We start from the raw sequence: 22,545 nt of genomic DNA on the forward strand, positions 1-22,545 counted from the left end.
ATGACTATCTAGTTCGGCGGTCTGGTTCCAACACCAGATTCATGGATCCGATCTCTCTCTCTCTCTCTCCATGAGAGTATATAAATATCTCTCAGCGTACAATCAATGGGTTAGATGGCAATAATCATAATCCTTGTATCCATATGATTGACATGTCATATGAAACATGCTACATCTTCGAAGTTTAGCTTGATTTGTTAATAAACTCCCAAAGCTGGTTTAAAACTAGTAGGTAACCAGTCCCAGTCAAAAGACCCCCAAGACTCTGCCGGTAACAACCAGATCATTTTTCTGTTTTTTTAGATTCCACATAAATTTTCATCAGAGAACTGGCTGGTTATAATCTGCACTCCCAATCTGGATCCATTGGCTCGTGACCAGTATGGTAGGTTGGTCAGGGTTTTAGAACACCGGAATATTCATTAAAAATTGCTAACATTCTTCCTCCTTTCCCTTGATTAGTGATCTCAGACCACTGAAACGAACTCCCCTATAATTGGATTGCATTTCAAAATGCTTAGGATGCTGGCAAAAGGATAAGAAACCATCGGCACTGACTATGTTTTACCAGCCATGAAGACTTACCAGATTTCTGATCCACTCAGATTCTCCAAAATTTAAAACATGGTTTGCATCAATATTTTATATGGAAAAAATTTATCCAGATATATAATGGGCTAACAACCAGAAAGGTCTACATCAACGTTTATATTGATAAGGGTTTTCCCGTTAGTACACATAAAGGGGTTAAAAACCAGAAAGAGAAAGGAGCTTGTCAAGCTTGGTGAAGCTTTCTTAAAGCAATTATAGAGTTTTCAGGCTTGTATAGCATAGATGAGTTGGGGAACTCCGTTAAACAACATTTAGTACAATCATGAAGAAGGGGCATGAAAAAGACCGCCACCATCTCAAAATCTCAAACCTGAATTGATTAAAAACAGCTGTCTGCAGCAGTTAGAGAATGAGAATTGAGATTCTGATACAAATTCAAAAGGGTACAAAGCAACTGAAATATACATTCAAATGGAAAGGGAATCGTCAATTCAAGATACAAATACCCTTTTGCTTGTGAATCAGAGAGCACGGCTATATCAAACAGCCTTGGATCGGTACCCAAGCTGAGCAAAAGCCAGACCCATATTAAGGTTTCGTGAGAGCAACTATCTTTAATTGCATGATTTTAAGTTAAGTCAGAAAAAAACACACAAGAAAAAGAGAGGGCCAGCTAAGTATTTTCAAGGGCCAGGGCCCAACTCAAAAGTAAAACCTGAAAACTGAATTTGCACAATCTAAATAGCATTGCTAAACGTACTAACCAGTTGAGCCAGTTGAGTTTTCTCTTTCATCTCTTGAAGATATGCCGGTCCAGCATATCTTGCAGTCGTAATCGAGAAAAGTTTTCACATCCAAAAAGCTCTTGAAGCTTGGCATCACAGATTATCGAAGTGGGGTTGACTGGATCCTGTGCAAACAATGTCAGAGATCAGCTGAATGACGCTTCTATTTAACACTAAGGTAGATGTCCCACAAGAAAACCTCATTGTAAGAGAGTTGTTTTCCAAAAATTCCCAAGTATAACGACAATCAGAAGCAAAGGTAGAGATCCCAAGAATGAAACCCGGTGTAAAAAGGAGCCTGTTTATAACTCAATTCCCATGAATACAAGAGTAAAACCCGGTATAAAAAGGAGGCTGTTTATAACTCAATTCCCATAGTATTCATTAATTTCAAAAAGCAAGGAAACAATAAGAAGAGAACTCAGTTCCCATTGAGCATGTGTGTGTGTGTGTATAGTGAGACACGGAGAGACTCGAACACATGTGGCCATGATGACATGGATGAAAGAGTAAAAAATTTAACATATCCCCTGAAAGACATGAATGCCACATAAAACTGAATCACTCTTGACTAGAGTTATGTTTTCTTTTTTATAAGACATGATGAATTGAAGAAAAATATAATAAAATATAGTATAACAAGGGGCATGGCCCCATAAAGCACAACCAACATTCTCATTATATCTTGCAAATGCAAGCTTGCAATCTGTTAGGACTTAAGACACAATCAATGTACATTTCTCAATATAAAATATTTGCAAACAATGATGCCTCAACAAACATATTTACTTAGTTTCTTAACTCATTAATATATCTTTCTTAATATCAAGAAAATGATTGATCTTTTGAAGGTAAAGTTGTTGGGTCAAACCATAGTATTGACCATTAACGTTTATCTTCTTATCATAAAAAGGTTTGTAGGTTGAATGACACATGTATCCCAGCATTTTAGTTTAAACAAGATTACAAGCCAACAAACAGAACACAATGACACAAAGGGTGGTTGAAATTTTAAATGAGTTTATTTGACACTCAAATGGTTCCGAGGATGTTCTTTTTGAGTGCTGATGTGAGGGAACTTAGATTAAGGAGACTTTGTTCGTGAGGGGTGGAGAGCGAAAAAGGAACATTGCGAGGGTATCATGTCAGATAACTGCTTTTACCATCAGGTAAAAGTTACATGAAAAGCTTATGGAAATTCAAAACTGGAAAATATAGATGAGAGGTAACAAACACCGCTGGACACTTGTTAGTGATTCACAAAGTTTAGGGAAGTCTTAATGAACATTTTTCAGGCTAAATAAGTTGAGCTGGACCCAATACGTAGTCTTAATCACAGGAAGTCCTTTACAACAGGAACAGAATGCGGCTTTGCACCATCATGGACCTGCCAACAGCAGCGACATACAGAACCCAAAAGGAGATCAACTCAGTAAATCAAAGAACCTAGTAAGCAAGTGTCATCCCTAGATCAAAGTACCAGATCCTGGCCTGAAGGCGCTCAAGAACTTATTGTGTTGTGGCCTTGTGGGCTACGGGGCAAGGTTTGGTGCGCTGAGGAACATGACTGAAGAAGCCAAAGTGACAATGGCCTCCGTGAATCTTGATGGAGATGCCAACCTCTAGATGCTCGATCAAACCATGGGACGAGTGAAAGGGAGAATTCCTGCCCAGAAATGTGCCATGGATGATCCGACAAGCGCTAATGAGCTAGAAGCAGGCGTAAATACATTAGCAGTCACGAGCCAAGTAACATTTTGGCAGTGGGAATGCCAGATGATTACAAGGTTCTTGCAATTAACGAGAAATACACCTGATTATTTAGAGGGGCAAGCTTGGAAAAGCGAGACTGATTCAATAAAACAGACATGACATCACTACTACATAAGAGGAGAGCTTTCAATGGGAACATAGTCTATGGGAAAAGATTGAATGTGTTTCAGGGTCCCACGACTAATATGGGGCCCTAAGTACATGAAGAACTCCTACATGTAAATTTTTTATATGCATTCTTTCTTCACAGGCATGTTTTAAATGCCAAGGTCGAAGCGCTACAAAGGATTGCAAGTTCACATGCTCATTAAAAAGGTCATACTATCAAATGATCATCACAATTCCAGTCGGCTTTCGATTCAACATGTTTAGAAACCCAAATTATCCTAGCTGTCAACCTCCATCAGATGTTTCTCAAGATCCCACCGTTGGTGAATGGGTTTCATTTTACGCAAGCCATTGGCTGACAGTGTAAACTTTCACCCGTCTTTCCAATTTTCTACAAGCATGTAACTCCCATGGGAGCATGCTACACTTATTCCCCGGAGAAAGGACCTACTAATGAAGATTTCCTAGATGTGAGAGAGAATCACCAGATTGACTTTAAAATCACCAGATGAATAAAAAGAGGGCCATTTTGAGCTCCTAAACACTTTGATCTGATTCAGTCCTAGGAAGTTATTTTTTTCAGGCAGATGTAGAGCGCATATGATTTTCTTAAGGTTGGAATCTAGGTTCAAGAGGTTACATCTCTAAAATTTGGGTTTCCAAGAGCAGTCTAGAGAGGGTCGTACCTCAGGGAATGAATAGACCATATGCTCCCATGGGAGAATGTAATCTTTAAAACATTGATCATGTATAAGTTACTTGAGAGGCCAGCATGGTGGATACGGGTTTTATCATCATCCCCATCATCGTCAAAGCCTTTTCCCAACTAATTGGGTTCGCTACACGAATCCTGATCCGCCATTTTGCTCTATTAAGGGCCATACCTCAGTGAGGGTATAAGTCCCCATATCTTTCTCACTACTTCCAACCATATCTTTTTGGGCCTACCCATGCCCTTTTTGAGCCTTCCACTTGAACTAACCCACACCTCCTAACTGGTGTTGTACTGAGTCTACACCACACATGGCCACCCCATTCTACGGGTTTTATACTTTCATTAAATTAATTGTAAGGGCAAATGGGATGTACTTTCTTCCTAGAGCCTTTCATTTTGCCTAGCACAGGCCTTATGCAATTTGTCTTAAATATGAGTAAATTAGTTTTATCCAAAAACTAGATGAACAAGAAACATGGATTATAAACAAACAACCCCACCAAACATTGTCAGTAGAATATTATTTCTAGCTTCTATATGTATGTGTTAAACTTACATAGAGAGATACTATTTGTGCGCGTATACTATTCTCGCTTGGGAGCATACTATACATTTACCCCCTCAAGAAAAACACCAACTTAGGAGTTTTTTTTTTAATTTGAAGTTTCAGGATCTATCTAGTTATAACTAGATGATTGCTTTCAAAGAAAAAAAATTAGATTTTGAGTTCATAAACATCTACATCATTCCCTCCAAAAATTGCACTTTCCCGGTTAAATCTTGGGATGATATTTTTTTAGGTACATAGAGACTGAGAGTTGAATTTTTTTTTTTTCTTTGAGGTCATTTGCAGGATTCTAGAGATCACATCTCCAAAATTGGAGATCAAAAAGATATCCCTAGAGTAAGGTTTGCTCAAGGGAGTAAATGGATAGTATACTCTCGCGATGACTACTATTTTCATAGATTTAAAGGTATAACAGGGATAAAAGGTATAACAAAGGAAAAAGCCATAATTTTATCATTGTTTGTGCATTTGGAGTTTTACAAAATTTCATGAAAGGACTGTATCAAAGTGTCGAGGAAGTAACCATCATCATCAAGACGGACACAATGCCCTAGACAAGCCAAGGAACGGCTGCCAAAGATGTCATTGTGGCAAGAGTGAATCATGGTTCAAAACCAAGCAAGGGTTAGATTGTTATCCACCATCAAGAAGGATGAAGATCTTTATTATTTCTTTACAAGAAACCGAAGCTTGCAGGTTTCATGGTATAATGGGATATATGGATCATGAGATTGTAAGATGGCATGATATGAAGGTCCTTTTTCTATTTGATTTTCATCAATGGAAAAGATGGCATGCATATCCTTTTTGCATCAAAGATTCCACCAGGGGAAAAATGCAGAACTATTAAGCCCATAATTATTCTTGAAATGACATAGAAAGCAATCACAGTTGTAGTGGAGGCTGCCAGGGGCTTTTGCAGGGATTTTTGATTGCTGGGGTCTGTACGATGCATGTCCTTTTGAAATGCAAAAAGTCAGGCTGGAAAACTAGACACCAGTGATTAAATGCACGAATTCCGGCTTAGGTTCAACTGGGCCCCAAGCATGAGTGACCCGCTTCAACATGGGTCAGTACACTTTAACATAGAAAACTAAAAAAGGGAACTCGGGACGATTCGTCCTCTGGAATCACCAGGGTCATGATCAGAACTGACTTGGACAAATCTATAGTCGCCTGAAGATTTTTTTAACCACTGTTAGGCACAACCGTCTAGGACAGATTCTTTTCTGTTTTAAAAAATAAAGGTTTTAAACAGAGGAGGTTCCACAACAGGCTAGCCCTAGTCAAACTAATCACCTCCAGCTCCTTTACAATGTAGACTTTTGAAGGATGAAATTCACTAAGCCTTTCCTCAAAATTACTCCAAGTATTCAAGTCTTCCTAATGTAGTTCTATTTGCGTTATAGAATTTTATTTGAATATTTAGAGAATAAAACATCTTAAAGAATATCTTACTCAGACAATGTACACTGAGCCAACTCAAGACTTAGCGAGAATAGCTCAACTACATGGGCTCCCAAGCTGAGCCCAATTCTAGAAAATAGATATTCCCAAATTCTAAAAAATGGATATTGCCATATTAACCTTTGCTGTCACGTAGATCCATAAAAACTCTCTCTAAACAAGGTCACAATAAAATAAAAGAGAACCTCGAAAGAAATCCCAGAAGCAGCACATTCCATTTGGTTCCCCTATTGCCAAAAAACTTCAATTTAAGAAACGACAAGAGGAGACCAATCGATCCCATTCTTTTGATATAAGAACCCCCAAGAACAATGAAAAGTACATGCAATTCCATCAAATACACTCCAACATCCACAACACAACAGAAAAGAGTTTGCATTTCATTCTCATAAACAATATTGATTAAAACCAAACGAAAGGATCTAAAGCCATTCAATCAACAAACACAAAATTCTTTGAATTTTTAAAGTTGTGACTACAGAAGTAGTCTACCTTCTCCATTTCTACACCTTCCCACATAGAAAGTGTAAAATGGAAAATAAATAAATGGCTAAATGTTCTATGTAAAAGAAAATCAAAGATCTAGATAAGGTCTCATTCATCTTGACCTCACAAAGTGGAATATCCTCACTTCAGTTCACTCCCACTTGTTTTCTTGTATCGACTTTCATGAACTCATAGAAAGGTATTAGAATCCATAACCGGAGTGCATCCTATTACTATATCTTCCAAGAGAGTCAAAAATTCCAAATGCCAAAAAACTATTGGTTCCCATAATTATCTCCATTAACTTCATAATGTCCAGCATCTCCTCCATCTGTTCATGACCGTTCCTCCAAAGGGGCAACTACTAGCACACCCATTTTTCACCAAATACCAGCCAAAGCCTACCATAAGGAAAACAAACTTCCAGTTCCAGATTTCAACTCAACTGATCATCACAAATTCAACATTTACTCCGATATCCTGTACCAAATCTGATCCCCTTTATCTAATTCTTCAACCGAGCTTCTTAGTCCTAGCTGAACTCCTGAATGGTCTTTCCACATTCCTGAAGCTTCATATGCGGTATTTACATATTCATAAAATCCTCTCCTCTTTAAATTCCATCTCCCAGGAGGCCAAACCCAATTGGAAATATCACTAATTATTCCTTTTTCACTAATTATTTCTTTTTCATTCATTAAAATTTAAAGTTTTAACTTCATGCCTCCATTAAATGTCCCTCCCAATTAATAATGTATAAACGCCCATAGAGATAAATAACCATTTCTTTAAAGGGCAAAAGCAATAGGAATGCATTCATTCAAAATAACAAAAGAAGACAATATATAACTGAATGTATTATTTATTTCGAGTGAAGCCGTATAATTTTTCTTAACATTTTTGCGAGGCCTTTAATGACCTACTCGTTTCTTAAGCTTCTAGTATGATTGCTGTCTTAAGGTTACAATTGGCAATAGCTGTTCACAGTGCCAGAGAACTTGCTCATAAAAAGCCAACGATCGCTGCAAGTACGAGAACTTAGAAACAAATCAGGAATATATCAATTTAAAATATGCAACTTGAGGGTATTGAATGGTATAAACCTCTCTGAAATCACCTTTCTTTTCTTGAGGGAATCACCCTTCCCCCTTTATGCAATGGTTAAGTAAAAATAAATACAGCTGTAATATGTATTCATCTCATGATCTAGGCATCGGCAATGCGAAAAGGTCAACTCTACTTCAACTGAGTTTTAAACTTCAAAAGGCTAGTGAGTAGAATAAAACCAACCATTGAGAGCTGAAAATATGATATAGTTCATGATGACACAGAGTGGATTTGGTATTTATCAAGAAGGGTTACTATAATTTGATGCAATTATGACAATTAGCTTGTAAAGGGACTACAAAGAAGAGGAGGAGCAGGTAACTGGCTCGTGACAAGGGGGATGCAGAGGCTAGAGACTGAGGTTGGCCACTGTTGGATTGGTAGAATTCCTGCACCTTCTGATATATATAGACACAAGAGCCAAGGAACCTCATGGTTTTCCCACTATAATCTTCCATGATTGCTAGAAATATTGTGAAGGACTCTGATGATAATTCCACATTATATCTGCCATAAAGCCAAACCTAGAAGGGGGATGTATAGATACAGAATTTACAACCCTAAACACTGAACTGAAAGGACAAATGAGTATCTAGGACCTATGGTATAGGGACACGGACACAATAACCCAGTCTGACTTGGATTTGAAGAATCAGACTCACCTACTTATATTTTGCCAAGTCCAGTATGACACATCCATAGAAGTTTACACAATCCATTCATATCTATACATATTTATATACATAATTGATTTGAGATTTTTTAATAACCAAATTCATGTGAAACAAAAAAAAGGTGGATCGAAACCAAAGACATGCACGACCAACTCACAAGACATGTGCGACCACGTGTCTCACAAAAGGGACACGTCTTACAAAACCACCACGGCACATATTCATCCAAATGCGGGTTCGTGTGTCCACATAGCAGCTGCTGCAAATCCAAAATATGTAAAGTACCGTACATGCATGTCAAAACGGATTTCCCCTGTCCATATAAGTGTCTTGTATATCAACATGCATGTCATTCTAAATTCTCCCAAACACACACTACATGCGTGTCATTTTTACGTAGCCTAGGAATTTTGTTCTGTTTATTTTGAGGTGGTATTTACTAGATCTTTGCAGGGGTCCTATCGGTTAAGCATGGGGGAAATTTTAATCCATTACCCTAATGGGCAATATTTAACATGATCCTCAAATGCCGATGTGCTAGTAAACTAGAAGGGTTAAAATAGAGGAAGACTTCCAATTGGAATTGCACTTAGGTGTAGATAGAGTGTTTTGGAAAGGATTATTGGGATACAAGGTTGGTTCTTTGCCTAATAAACCCTTGGATCACGCCCCCCATCTTCTTGTTTTCTTTTTCTGATAGTTAACAGTAACTTAAGCCCTGTACAATGTATAGGCAAGGGCTCAATGATAAGAGAATACAACAGAATGTTTTTAAGGTGTAAGTTTGAGAAGTGGGAAATTTAATGAGAAGACATGAGACTCCATAATATCACGTGTCAGGTGTGTGAATAAAGAAAGAGTTTAGAGGTATTCCGGTGATCTTTGTGGTTCCTAAGTCAAGGATAATGAAGCCTAATAAAGCTGCACGGTCCAAACCTGTTACTTAATGGACCCATCAAAAGAGGGGAAAAAAAAACAACTGCTCATCACTGGCCTAAACCATCAATGGGGAGAATGATAGCTCAGGATGATAGATTCAACAGGATCATTAGATCATCAAGATTCTATTGATGTTGAAACTCTAGCTCTCTTGACAGGGTGAGTGTTTCCAATGTACTCATCATTGGAACTGATGATACTAGCAAGCCATTGAAAATGATAATGGCTGCTAATGGCTGAGATGGTTCCGGACCTCAAAGAAAATGATAATACTAGCAAGCCATTGAATGTCTTCTCTCATCTCGGATTATCTAGCTTTTGACAAGGTGGCTAGAGCAAAACTTGGCAAAGGGAACACCATCCCTCTTCGGCTCTGCCTTAGTTTACCTCATACACATTCTATAGCTTGCATTCTTCATCAGTTGGTTAAGGAGCATATGCTAAAACAATAGAACCATTACAATATTGGAAGTCATAGATGTGCTGCGAACTTGACGTGAACGTACAAGACAGATTGAAAAGTCGGAGATTCACCCCTTTTGTGGATAAGTTGTTCAGAGTTGTTCTTCACGTTAGACCAAGGTTTTAAAAACGGATCGGTGACTCGAATCGGTCACACCCATACCCGTGTCGGATCGGGGGATCGGTGGATCGGATAGGAAGAATCGGCGGAATCGGTAATTTTGTTTCAAATTTTTTAAAAATATAATTCAAGAAAAAACTGTTCATCTTTTTTTTTTTGCTTGGCTGGGTGAAGAATCGGTCGGAATCAATAAATTATCGGTCAGACTCGGTGAAGAATCATCAGAATCGGCGGTTCTGCGAAAAAATCAGCAATTCTACTATTTGGAACAGCCCGAATCCCGTTTTTTGGCCTAATCCAGAGCGTCCTAGGCGATTCCCGATCGAGATTGCCCAATTCCGGATCAGGTCACCGATTTTTTAAACCTTGTGTTAGACTTTTGTTCTTGTAGCCTTTTCACCAAGTATGTGCACGCTTGATCAAACCCAGCTTCACAATGAATAAACAAAAGGAAATAGGAAAGGCAATAAGCATACTAATCTGAAAAATCTTCTTACCATAAATTTCAATTAAAAGAACTGGCAATAGTCATAGGAAATCAGAGATGACAATCAAAGAACACATGGAAACAAGAGATATAGCAAACAAACTAAACCAGAACGACGCACCTCAAACTACAGTGGATGTTCATCTTAGGGTCCTACTAAATACACAAGAATATATAGCAGACAAACCAAACCAAAACAGTTCACCCAAACCACAAAGAACGCCAAACTTATTGTACCAGCAAATAGAAAGTTCAACTTTAACCATCAAGAAAGAAATGATGTAAAGATGTAAAGACATAAAGTGGCTTCCTATAAGATGTTTCCCACTATTAATGGCATCTAACTTAGTCGCATACCACAGAAAAGAAAGGAAGTACACTATAATCCACAGAACTTTGGATTATATGGTCTAGTGGCTCATCATCATCTGCTGCAACAATGAACAATGATGGAGATAGTAAGACAGTGGGTACCGTCGAAGGTTACGCCATGTTCACATTGATCTCATGGTCTCCATCACCATCAATCATTTCAATGCCCAGAGATAAGCCAATGACCGTGTGTTATACTATGTTTCCACTAACAAACAAAGTGATGAACTTGTGAAGTCAAGAACAAACCTCCAGATGGTTAGCTTTTATGTACTCCCAAACATGCGTCACAGCTTCTGACAGTGACATCTCGGTCTCTCCAGTACCAAAAAACTTTGCAAGGGCACCAGATATTGTTCCAGGAGGGGGGCCAGCTTCAGTAAATTTCGTAGAAGACTGAGGCTCTGCCTTCAATCTTTTGGCATCTGGACGTGAATCTTCTGCAAAACAAAGCAACCCAGAATCTGAAATCTTTAAAAGCTATAAATATTTAAGTCAACTCTTTTATTTATCTTTCTGTTCCAGTTCAATTAACAGCCACTTCTATGAAACCTCATAAAATATATCATGTATAGAACAAAAATAGTAATACATACTTGAAGGTTCAAGTGGTAGAATGTGTCTTGATAACAATTTATTCATCTTGAACATGTCAGTGCAGTCTGTATCAAACACCAATCGCAGTGCATCATTGCAGATGATCTTCCTTTTATTACTAGGATCCTGGAGGTTGTTTTTCCGAATGTACGCCCATAATTGCTTCACAATCTGGATCCGGATAAGATAAGTACAACCAGGCTTAGTAAATATGCAGTGAAAGGATGAGTTAAAGCAACATACTAAGCACTTGAGATAAAAAATAATGGAAAAGAACAAAGCAAGGAACCTGAGTCCTTGGCATGGTTGGCTCCCCAACAATGACTTGAAGCTCAGGTGAGACACCACACATCTTGGTAAGGCCTCCAGGTCCCCCTCTTCTTTTGCCTGTGGTGGCTGGTGTGCTGCATAAGTACATTGTATGACAGGTCAAATAAAACATCTTATTCAATTTGAGTGTTTGATTGGTTAGATGACAGAACATCAGAGCAACAGCAGTAGAAATTAACATATGGACTATCCAAGGGGACAAGAAGCATAAATGAGCCAAATCTTTGGACTTAATGGTATGCAACCTTGGTTCCTCTAAGCTGCACATCCCAAATGCAAGCTTACATAGTCTATTGTATTCACTGTGGAGAAGTGTAGTTCATTGGGATCATTGGATCAACATACTTACATTAAAGGAAAATTTATCAAAATACGTCTAACTTTTAAAAATTAACAATTTCAACCATTCCAACTCATGTTGATGCGTATTTTGATGGATATTTTGAAATTAAAGAAAAAGATATGAGTAAAATGTTAAAAGTAAATCTCCCACGTATATTTTCATAAATATCGCTACATTAAATAATGGACAGTACAGGAGGAGCAGGTATCCGTTGAGTGATGGCCCTTCCACTCGGCACCATCGGATCACTAAGGCCAACTTTTGTCCCTGCTCCACGGGTGGGTCTTGCAGTCAAGCTCCCTTCTGCCTTTGCACTTGAGGGCCAATCTCCGTCCGGCCCGAGGAAACCTTTGCATGCCTCTGTTACCTTTTGGGAGGCCTACGCCCCATAGAAACTATCTACTGGTAGACTGTCCCTTGGCCCGTAGGTCTTGACACAAGGTTAGAATTCTAGCTCTTCCAGAGTGGTATCTCACTTATGGCTCGGGCCCCCTCAGAAGGAGGCCTTCTTTGCCCTCCACCTAAGCTGCACATTGGGATCATGTCTTGTTCTTGTGGTTCTCAATCTCTCCCCATCATTTTCCATCATCTTGTTGGGCAGTAATAAACCCAACATTTTGCAGTTTCCCATTGTCAATTGTTGATTGGATGACCGTATTGCATAATCAAATGGCAATTGGAGTATAGTTAATTATATATGAGATGAACTAGCTCTAACCCAAACACTCAACCCAATACTAACAAATAACAACTGCCTTGCCCCTTTTGCTCCTTAGAAACCCTAGCAACAAAAGACATGAATTGGCCCACCCTTCCAAAAAAGATATAAACTAAAGAATACAAAAATCACTTTCAACTAGGAAAACTCGTTTAATCACTTGCACAGTTTTATAAATGAAAAGTCAGGTATCCTAGAGTTTAATGTCATACATTCATGCACCATGGAACTTCAATAGCGAGAAAGTGCTTTAAAAAATTAAGATCAAGAAAGGGAACTACAACTTATCCTTAAACCAACATAGTTTTTTTATTCTGTTCATGATACCTTGAGAGCTATCTCTGGTCTCCTGTCAATATAAGGCGTAAAACCAACATATATAGATACACGCACGCATGCATGCAAACACTAATATAGTAAAGTAAGACAGTGACCATAGTCATATTTATAATAGACAAATATATCAATTATTAAAAACCACAAAAAAAAGGTAATCTAATCATATATCCAATAACTATAGATCACAATTTAAGGATTGAGATCCCATGCTAAATGGGTTTTGAGATCCTATAAAATCAGGAGCGACCTCCCAAAGAGGGTCAGCTCAGGGAACATGGAACCGTGTCCATGGGGCGACACCCCTAGGGAAGGTGCTCCGTAACTAAGTTCAAAGTCCATCATACACAAATTTGGTATATTTGTATTTTCACCAAAAAAAAAAAAAAAAACGAGAAAGAAAGAATGGAACTTGCATGAATTTTTGCATATGAGTGTTCAACAGGGTGGGGTCAACTTGGTTGGCGGGGAAAAAATGGACCACCAAGTTTGAGTTTATAAACACTAGTATAAACATAATAGTCTGCGCCACCATACCTTTATACTCTCTATTAATACAAAAGTCTACTTCATCAAAAAACAAAAAAGTCTCAGCCACCAAGGGATGTATCTCAGTTTTCTCTTAGATTCCAAACTTATCATGGGTGCGTCCATATTTCCTCCCTTTCTTGAAGATATCTAGCGCACTCAACATCTTTCAGCAGGAGAACTCCAGACTGGTTGCAGGACAACTGATTACAAGCCTGCAATCATCCCAATTAAACTAGTCCTTGAAAACCCTCCTTCCCTCTATCATTTCCAACCCGACTCCTCTCTTGCAGATGAATGTCTTCTATTATATGCACACTTGACTAGTTACCAAGACAATCTCTCCCAATTTTGTTGCCTTCAAGCATTATCTCAGATAAACTCTTGCTCATCCCTGAGAAAGAGGAGAGAGAGAGGCCCATTGGAAGCACTTTTCCTAGATTTACGAAATTCACTAGAACCAAACTTCTCTTTAATCCCTATCTTTCCTACTCCAGCAAAGGAACACTACCACTAATTTCCTCAATAATGGTAGCACAGGAACACCTGCTTCAACTCTTCTCAAGATTAACCATCCTCACTTTCATGTTCTTCAGCTGTTAACTTTAGTACCAGAGGTCCGTCCCATAATAGGCTTCCTTAACAACTAGGACGAATCACCAGTAGAAAGTAGGGACATATCTGAAATACCAAGGTTTGCACCAGATGACATTAAAACTGACCCCACATATCATCATAAGATCACCCTTATCTCCTAAATTCATGGCATGAAATTCAGCCATTTCCACCTTAAAGGGTGAGTTTCAACTCCATCTGATGCATGATTCTATCTCTCTTGCATGCCTGATCTACCGAGAAGAACCCATTGCTAACTTATACAAGCACAACCATACTGCTAACTCGCGCATTTATTTAGAGCTGATTAAACAAAATCTTCATATTGATTTGCATGGCCCTAGTCTCATTGTCGATGATGGAACTTTCATTTTCATCTCTCATGGTTCTGGTCCCACAAATCCTATGCAGGAAGTTTAACTCTACTATTTTTCTTTTTTATTTTATTTTCTTTTTTTTTACCAGTGATGTATAATTCCACTATTCTTATCATTAACAATTTTTATAACGGAAAGGCTGTTCTAAAGTTAGAGAATCATTTCTCTAGCATGATTGAAACAGCAAAATATTTTTAAGGCGGTAACCACATAGTACAAGTAAGAACAAAACCATGCACTGTCATTCTATAATGCCAGAGGAAGAAAATTATGATTTTTTTTTTTTTTGATAAAGTTAACCTAGAAACTTACGAATATTGAAGAAGATAGATTGAAATAGAAAGGAGAAAAAAGAAACACAAATTGCAGGAAAGAATAAGAAGATAAACAAATGTTTGTTTAATGTTGTGTTTTGTATAATGTCCATATTTTTTTCTAATGATGTCTTCTGTCAGTGAAAAGGACATTTCTGGTCATTGACCAAAAGCAGTTGGTATTAAAACCATTTCAACTTCTTTGTCTGTATATATTAAAATTACCTCGAGTCCGTGTCCCAGATCGAACCTTCCAAGGCCAGGTCTTGTGCACGCTACTCATACGCATCTTTTTTCTTTTTGAGAAACAATCATCATCATTATTTTATGATGATTGTTTCTCAAAAAAAAAAAAAAACATTGCCGCTAAACCCTCTATTTTTAATTCACCTGTTCAGCTTCTTTAGAATATCAAACGAGTCCTTATGAGTAACCATGGCATATTGCAGACACAATAGAAGAGATACTACATCTTAGTTTGGAACCCTGGATAGCACTTTCCACCACATTTATAGAGAGACCAATGACATACAGAGAGTTGCAAAGGATGGGGCTCGCTTGGCAAGTTTGCAAGAGCATGATGAGCCTTGACCTTAACTCCTGCCAGCCCCTCATCCTTTTTCACCAGTCTCTCTATTTCTTCTTTCATTCCCTGTTTCTCTCTCTCTCTTCTTCCCTTTCTCAACTTGATATTTCAGTTCACTTGACAATTTTCAGAGTACAACTTGATGTTTACCACTCTTTCAATCTCAGTTAACTACAAAAAATAGTAAGATCTGGAACATATTGGCTAGGTTTTATGTAAACAATATCAAAGGATTATGAGCAGAAAAGATTAAGTTAAAGAGGATCTCTTCATACCAACCAAGTAAAGGACTATATAGATCCCATTCATAAATTGTGTCAAATGTAAGACATCACTATTCCTAACCAAATCATATTTTAGCAGCTCAATAATTAATTAGCAAAAGAAAGAAAAGTTTTATTAAGTTACCATGAAACAACTCAGGGAACAGAGAAGAACCCTGATGAATCCTAAATAACAGACTATAAATAAAGTTTTATTTAAGAAAACCATATAGTACAAAAAATAAACTAAAATATATGTAGTGTCATTAATAAAATTAAAACCATATTTGGAAATAATATTTGATTTTAATAAATTTACTTGTGTTTGATTTGAATTGGTATCCTCCAAATTGATTATATATTAATAATTATCCCTAAATTGATTATAATATTAATAATTAAAATTTTAATATTTATAAAAAATACTCAGAATTATACTTGATATCAGCAAGTGCCTTACGAAACAAGCAACGTCTTCCCTTTATTAAATTAGATAGCAAGGTCCTGTTATATCGTATGAAGCACTGGTCTTATTGGATTCCAGGGGCAGCGGCATGCTTGAATTCAGTCTCTCCGAACCGAATTAGCATTTCTCAGATCAGGCAAGGGCCTCTCCGGCGGAGCCGGGCGCCAGGGCCCTGGATGCGCTTGCGATCGGTACATAGGGGAGTTGTTGCCTGGCTTTCTCGTTTACAAAACGTCAAAATAAGCTCGCAAATGGCTAGGGCCTGGCTCGGTAAACAATGGACCTGGTGTCCACATTGGTCCAAAATTTAATTCTGGGCCCAATATTTCAGTTTCATTTGGTGAACTGTCTACCATTTTTTTCTCTCGCTGAACTGTCTAGCAAGCAGCCAAAACAGCATCTACCAAGTTGCAAAATCTTCTAGAAAATTTCTTACCGAAATTTTGGCCCTCCACAGCATTGACATTATTTCTCCAGCTTGGAGATTCCAGTGAACAATTGACCTAAGTTTTTCTGGAAGAGAGTCACTCAATCTGCTACTGACCAGTATCCAAGCCCCTACCACCCCATTTTTCGTGAGAATCTTGTTTCTCTGATGGTCAGATTATGCCTGTTTCCTGTTACCTCCCCTTGTTTTCTGCCATTTTTAACTTCAAGCACAATCCTAATATCATTTTCTCCAGTCTCAGGATGACTTACAGAGGGTTTCTCCACTTCAGGCATTTCAATCCCCTCTGGATGACTTCCACTCTTTCACCATCACGTGTTTACCTATGTAACTTCAAAAGCTCTCCACGTTTGCTTCCAATATCATACAGGACGTCATAGGTCCATCCATGTAAAGGGATGGCTATTACTGTGCTGGAGCACCTTTGTTTTTGATAATTGGGGTGGACATATCTGGCTCCCAGACAAACAGGGTGAGCAAAGAACCCTTAAACTGCCACCATCCCAAGCTGACACCATCCCAAGCTGAGAACTCTCCCAGCATCAATTTCAGACCCCAAGACAAAGAGAAAGTTTCCAGTACCCAAGCAACTACAAATAACTGGGGATTTGGTTTTCTAATTCTTTGTAGTCTAGGCTTTCAATCGTAGCAGAACAAAGGCTTTAAAAGCAGAGTCCTTTCATGCAGAATTGTAGCACAAAATGTGATAGCCGACCTTGTTTTTGACCTACATTTTTATTACCCAATCTGAGAGCTGTTAAATTCAATCAGTGAACTATGAAGCAACCCATTTCAATAAAGGAAAAGACAACGCAAAAACAAAGCCACCTATATGGTACCAGTGAGGCCTACTCAGGCTTACAACATTAAAGTCTTTTATTTGCAAAAGAGACTTATAAATCCCAAAATCCCCCAAAAAACTAAAGAGCCCAACACTATACGAGTATTAGCTCCTATTTCCTTCACCATAATCTTTGCACCCCCAAATTGAATGTTTTTAAAGCAGGGTTTAAAAACTCCGCTAGTTGACTCGGACTCGGTAACCGGCCGAGATGAGTATTCCTGTGCATGCTCAGGGACGAAATACCAGAACTCAGGCAAGCACAGTAGCGACTCATCCGAGTACTGTTACTTGAACAAAAAAAATAGAAGGGGGCAGATTCTCTCTCTCTTCCTCCCTCCCTCCCTTCCCTCCCTCCCCCTATATATATATATATATAGAGGATTTTTTATGGTTTTTTTAGATAAAGTGTATCTGCTATCTTCTCTATTAATCTCAGTAATTCAGGCAGTCCACTCCCTTCTTGAACATTCTCTTTGCAGATAGGTTATTGGGCATCAATACATTCCTCTGTCCAAGTGGCATGTGAAGAAGAAATAGCCATAAAATCTGTCCAAGTGGTGTGTGAAGAAAGGGTATCCATAAAACCCTCCCTCAGGAATGATGAGAAGCCCATCACTACCATTGACAATGAAAAAGGCCACCAAAGCTCCTCACACTCAGAGAAGGTCGAGAATCCATGAGTTGAGCTCCAGCTTCATGATGACACCTCACCCGAAATGCCATAATTATTTTGTCTCTCAAGCGGCTTGATTAGTGTTTTTTTTCAAATTAGCTTCAAGAATTTTTATTTTATTTTTTTAAGTTTCCTTTCAAATCAATGCTTTTTATCTTCTATAATTTTTAAATTATTTAATTATTTTTGCTTTCTTTGGGATTTTTCCCTAATTTTTATAATTTTTCTGATACTTATGTAGCCCTGGCCAGGACTCAGGTCAGTCCACTCAAACTCACCTTAGTTTCTCAGCTCTCGAGCCCAAGCTGAGATCCTAGACATTGTTATGAAGAAAAGGTATTGCTGCGGCAATTGTGAACAGGAAGGATGACAGTTTCTTGTCTGGAAAGACTCTAAAAGTTAAAAAATGACAAACCCATCGCTATAATGGAAGAAAAACTGGAATGATAGCATAAGAGGAAAAAGACGACAATCCAATCCCTGGAATAGAAGCAAAAACTAGAAAAATAGGAAAAAAAATATAAGAAAGCAACAACCCCATCTATGCAATTGAAGAAAAAACTAGAAATATCGCTCTCAAAGAAAAGAGAAAAAGGCCACATCTCCAATTGAAATAGAAATCACATGGGAAAGATAGAGAAATGAAGTGAAGAAGAGAGTCTAGAAGAGCGGCAAAGAAGGAATAAGGTAACTTCATCTCTATAATTGAAGCAGAACTACAAAAATAACCAAAATAACCCAAACAGAAGACAACCCATCTTTACAATTAAAGGAATAGCTAGAAAATACAATTTATGATTGAGTAAACAAAATCATAGAAACAAGGCACATGCGTGACAATTTAATTGCAATGACAAATCACAAGCAATTCGACCTAGCGCGTATAATGATTTAATGTCATGATGCACTCAACCATTTGAGTCAGGAGGAAGTATTATAACAAATTGTGTTGCTGACCTAACCCATTAGTCTAAATGTCAGATGGGTCTGAATTGACCTCGAGAAGTTTTAAGTCAAAGAACAGTTTTCGCAAGATCTTCAATCAGTCTACAATAAATCAACATTTCTTCCTTAGCTTCTCTCATCTCAAATGGCAGCAAATAGGTGCTTCAAGTAATACTTGGATCATTGACTTGGGCAAGAGCACCATGTGAACATACCAAAATATTAGGAGCATGATTATGATGCAGGTAAAGAGGATCTGCTCATACCAAGTAAGAAACTGTATAGATCCTATTGATAATCTTATGCGAAACATAGGACCCTCCGATTCCTAAACAATTGACTTGGAAGATACATTAACAAATCTAGCATAGTAAAGATGGGGATTTTTTTTTTTTTTTTTTTTTTACATTACTTCAACCACGCATGTTAAGGAAGCATGTACATCACTAGAGATTATCAATCACACAATACGGCATCTTAGTCAGTTAATGAAAAACAAAAACTACAAAAAATAAAATGAATATATATGTGATATCACTATCGAATTATTGAACATATATTTATACATAATATTTTGTTTGGACAAAAGAAATTTCATTTATGTCTATATCATCCTACACAGTTTATTACGATAATAATTTTTAAAGTAACACTTATCGTAATATAAAACGTACAAATAACAACAAGATATTTGAACTATAACAAAATTCAAAATAGTCTTGTAAATTTATCATAATATTAACACCAAAAATTATACATGATATTAACAAGTGTCTTACGGTTACGAAAGGGTCAAAGTGCCTAAACTGACACGGCAAGTGAAGTGTCAGGGTAATACTAGTGTTTACATATCAATACGTGAACCCTAAATTCAAAACGTCCAGCGCACTGTTTTCCTTCTAGAAGTATTGATAATGACAGAGTCTTGCAGTTTCTACTGATGGTCTTAAAAACCAACAAATCGGAAATCTATTAATTTCATCTTTATATAGTGGTTGTAATGTGAAAACAGTGAAGCAAACCATTTGGATACAAAGAAAAGATACCCACAGAGACTACCAAAAAGGGCCTAATGAGTGTCACAACATAAAAATATTTAACTGGGTGAATCCCCCAAATATCCCCAAAGAAATGTAAATGCTGAAGACAACAGAACCAATATCATTACTGGTGAAAATTTTGTAAGTTTGCATCCTACTGTCACTTTTCTGCGAGCTTTGGCTCCCACTTTCTTTAATATTTAACATGTTCTCCATACCCAAATTCAATATTTTCAAATAAATGGTATTGCAACAGTATTTGCATTAAATAAGATGCAGGTTTGAAAAAAACCATGTTCAACTTTGAAGTGAAACGAGGAAAGAGCCAAATAGAATATAAATTACAAAATATTTTCTAGAATTGAAACAAGAACTGTGATGTTTGCAAAATAGGAATAAAATTGACAAGCCACGCTCTGGAAATGAAGTAAAAACCACAGAAATAGCAGAGAGAGAACAACAAACCCAACTCTGCAATTGAAAACTAGAGAAATAGTAATTCAAAAATATAATAATAAGAGCATAACCCCCCCCCCCCCCCTCCCTACAAGGGCAATTGAAACAAAAACTACATAAGTAGCAACGAGAGAGGGATTAATGGCAGGAGAATGACAAGGGGGACTGGCAAAAATAAGACAACCCCATTTCTGTAATAACACCAAAAACCACACAAATAGAAAGGTAAAGACAAAACCATTTATCCAATTGAAGCAAAAGCCATAGAAATAGCAAAAACTACAACAACCATCTCTGCAATCAAAGCAAGAAAACCACAAAAGCACAAGGACGTAACAAAGCAAGGGTGACCCCAGAGCCAGAAAACCCTAACCTCTCTCTAGGCGCCTCTTGCTGAACTACTGGGGCCTGTTGCTGAGGCACAGGGCTCACACAATCAAAGGCAGCCATGTGAGCCTCACCGAAAGGGGGCGCCGCAGAAAACCCGCCAAGCTCACCATGACCATGGCCATGACCAATATGAGCAGGCGGAGGGCGAGCCTGAGCTCGTTGCTGCTGGTGGTGGTGGTGGTGAGCCTGGTTCGAGTGAACCAAGAGGTCAATCTGAGAGTGAATGAAGGCCTTCTTATGGGTTAGGTCATACCCTAGCTTGGCCTCGAGTTGTTCTCTGATGCTCGTGGAGTTCAGAAGAGAAGGGTCGACCTGCTGTTGCCTGAGAAGGGTCTCGAGCCCTGAAACAATCTCCTCGTCTGTAGCCATTTGAGCAAGAGAAGAGCCGGGTAAAACCAGAGGCATCTAACGGAAAAAACCGAAAACGCTTTCCCCCTCTCTCTCCTCCTCTCTTTCTCTCTCCTCTCTCTCGGGGTTTCTCTCTCGAAGTCTCTCTCTCTCTCTCTGGAGATCTATCTTCTCTCTCTATCTCTCTCTTCTTAGGTGAGAGAAGGCCGATTTTATCCCTTTTATACGGGAAGAGAGAAGAGAAGCGGGTGTATAATAATAGAAAGAAATAGGCCGCACGGATGGATGTAAGGGTCATGTGCCCCTTCGTTTGTTGAAGCTCCCATCCTGTTTTCGCAAACCCACACCCTTGCTCTCTTAAAAGTCCAACTTCATCTCATTTGCCTCTCCCTTGTTTTCTCCACAAAATTAACTATTGAGTTCATCCAAAATAAACTCACCTCTACCCACGAGGGGTGGCAATGGGCCTAGTGGCCTGGCCCGGCCTTAAAAAACTAGGGTCTCATCTATAAAATGTGGCTCAAGGATTGGGCTGGGCCAATACAGACCCAGTCCGATTCAACCTGAACAGATCCTTATTTTTTTTCATCTTTATTGCATTGTTTCCCGTTAATTTTAATCGATGAGGCCTAGCTCGTTCTCACCCGGATAGGGCTAGGGCACAAGGTCGGTGCGGCCTGGCTCGTTCTCACCCGGATAGGGCTAGGGCAAGGTCTGGGCCAACCTTTAGGGGAATAGGTCTGGGCTACGACCAGGACAGACCCGGCCCATTGACTGCACTGACCCGGACTTCTCCTCCTTATTTCTTTCTACAATAAACACATATTTTCTTTGGATGGTTCTACAAAATGAAATCTCTTTTTTCTTTTATATAAACTCTCTCTTCTCTAGTATGTTAAAGCTAGAGCATCCACTCTCCCAATGCACTGCAATAGATTTCTACGAAGTAAACTCTTTTCATGTTGTTTCTACATAATAAACTCATATCTATCTCTTTATTTATGAGTGGAAATCCCTTTTCTCATGAGGAATTTCTCTACTCTCTTCGTATTTATAAATTATTAATGGAAAAAGTTTATATGAGGTGTCAACCTTATACTATTGAGATGTGCGCACTTTAAAAAGTAATCGGAAAAATATATTTTGATGTTAAAAATACTTTCAAATTGCTCATGTCAACCTTGAGATGTATAGAAAAAAAAAATTAAAGGATTTTAAGTCATGAAACAATGCATCTTGTAATGCATTATTTGGACCATTCATTTTCAAAACTCTTAATTGTTTATGTATCCACTGCATATAGATTATTCTT

General features: G+C 38.2%; 1 protein-coding gene across 1 annotated transcript; it reads right to left on the minus strand.

The window, feature by feature from the left end:
- Window positions 1–927: 927 nt before the first annotated feature.
- Window positions 928–21,426, minus strand: LOC18446666 (SWIB complex BAF60b domain-containing protein). Its single transcript, XM_011629646.3, has 5 exons — window positions 20,869–21,426; window positions 11,503–11,617; window positions 11,213–11,384; window positions 10,866–11,056; window positions 928–1,462 (listed from the first exon to the last, which is right to left on the minus strand). The coding sequence occupies exons 1-5, from the start codon at window positions 21,288–21,290 to the stop codon at window positions 1,343–1,345; spliced, it is 1,020 nt and encodes a 339-aa protein (XP_011627948.1). The 5' UTR covers window positions 21,291–21,426; the 3' UTR covers window positions 928–1,342.
- Between the last annotated feature and the right edge of the window lie 1,119 nt (window positions 21,427–22,545).

Source organism: Amborella trichopoda, chromosome 10 (assembly GCF_054954075.1).
Source record: "Amborella trichopoda isolate Santa Cruz 75 chromosome 10, AtrichopodaSantaCruz75HAP2 v2.0, whole genome shotgun sequence".
NCBI classification, from domain to species: Eukaryota; Viridiplantae; Streptophyta; class Magnoliopsida; order Amborellales; family Amborellaceae; genus Amborella; species Amborella trichopoda.

Coding starts and splice junctions, on each gene's coding strand:
- LOC18446666 (XM_011629646.3), bottom strand. CDS start 21,290: ATGCCTCTGGTTTTACCCGGCTCTTCTCTTGCTCAAATGGCTACAGAC. Junction 11,618..20,868: donor CAAGAGGCGCCTAGAGAGAG/GTTAGGGTTTTC, acceptor GTACTTATGCAG/CACACCAGCCACCACAGGCA. Junction 11,057..11,212: donor TCTACCACTTGAACCTTCAA/GTATGTATTACT, acceptor TTTGTTTTGCAG/AAGATTCACGTCCAGATGCC.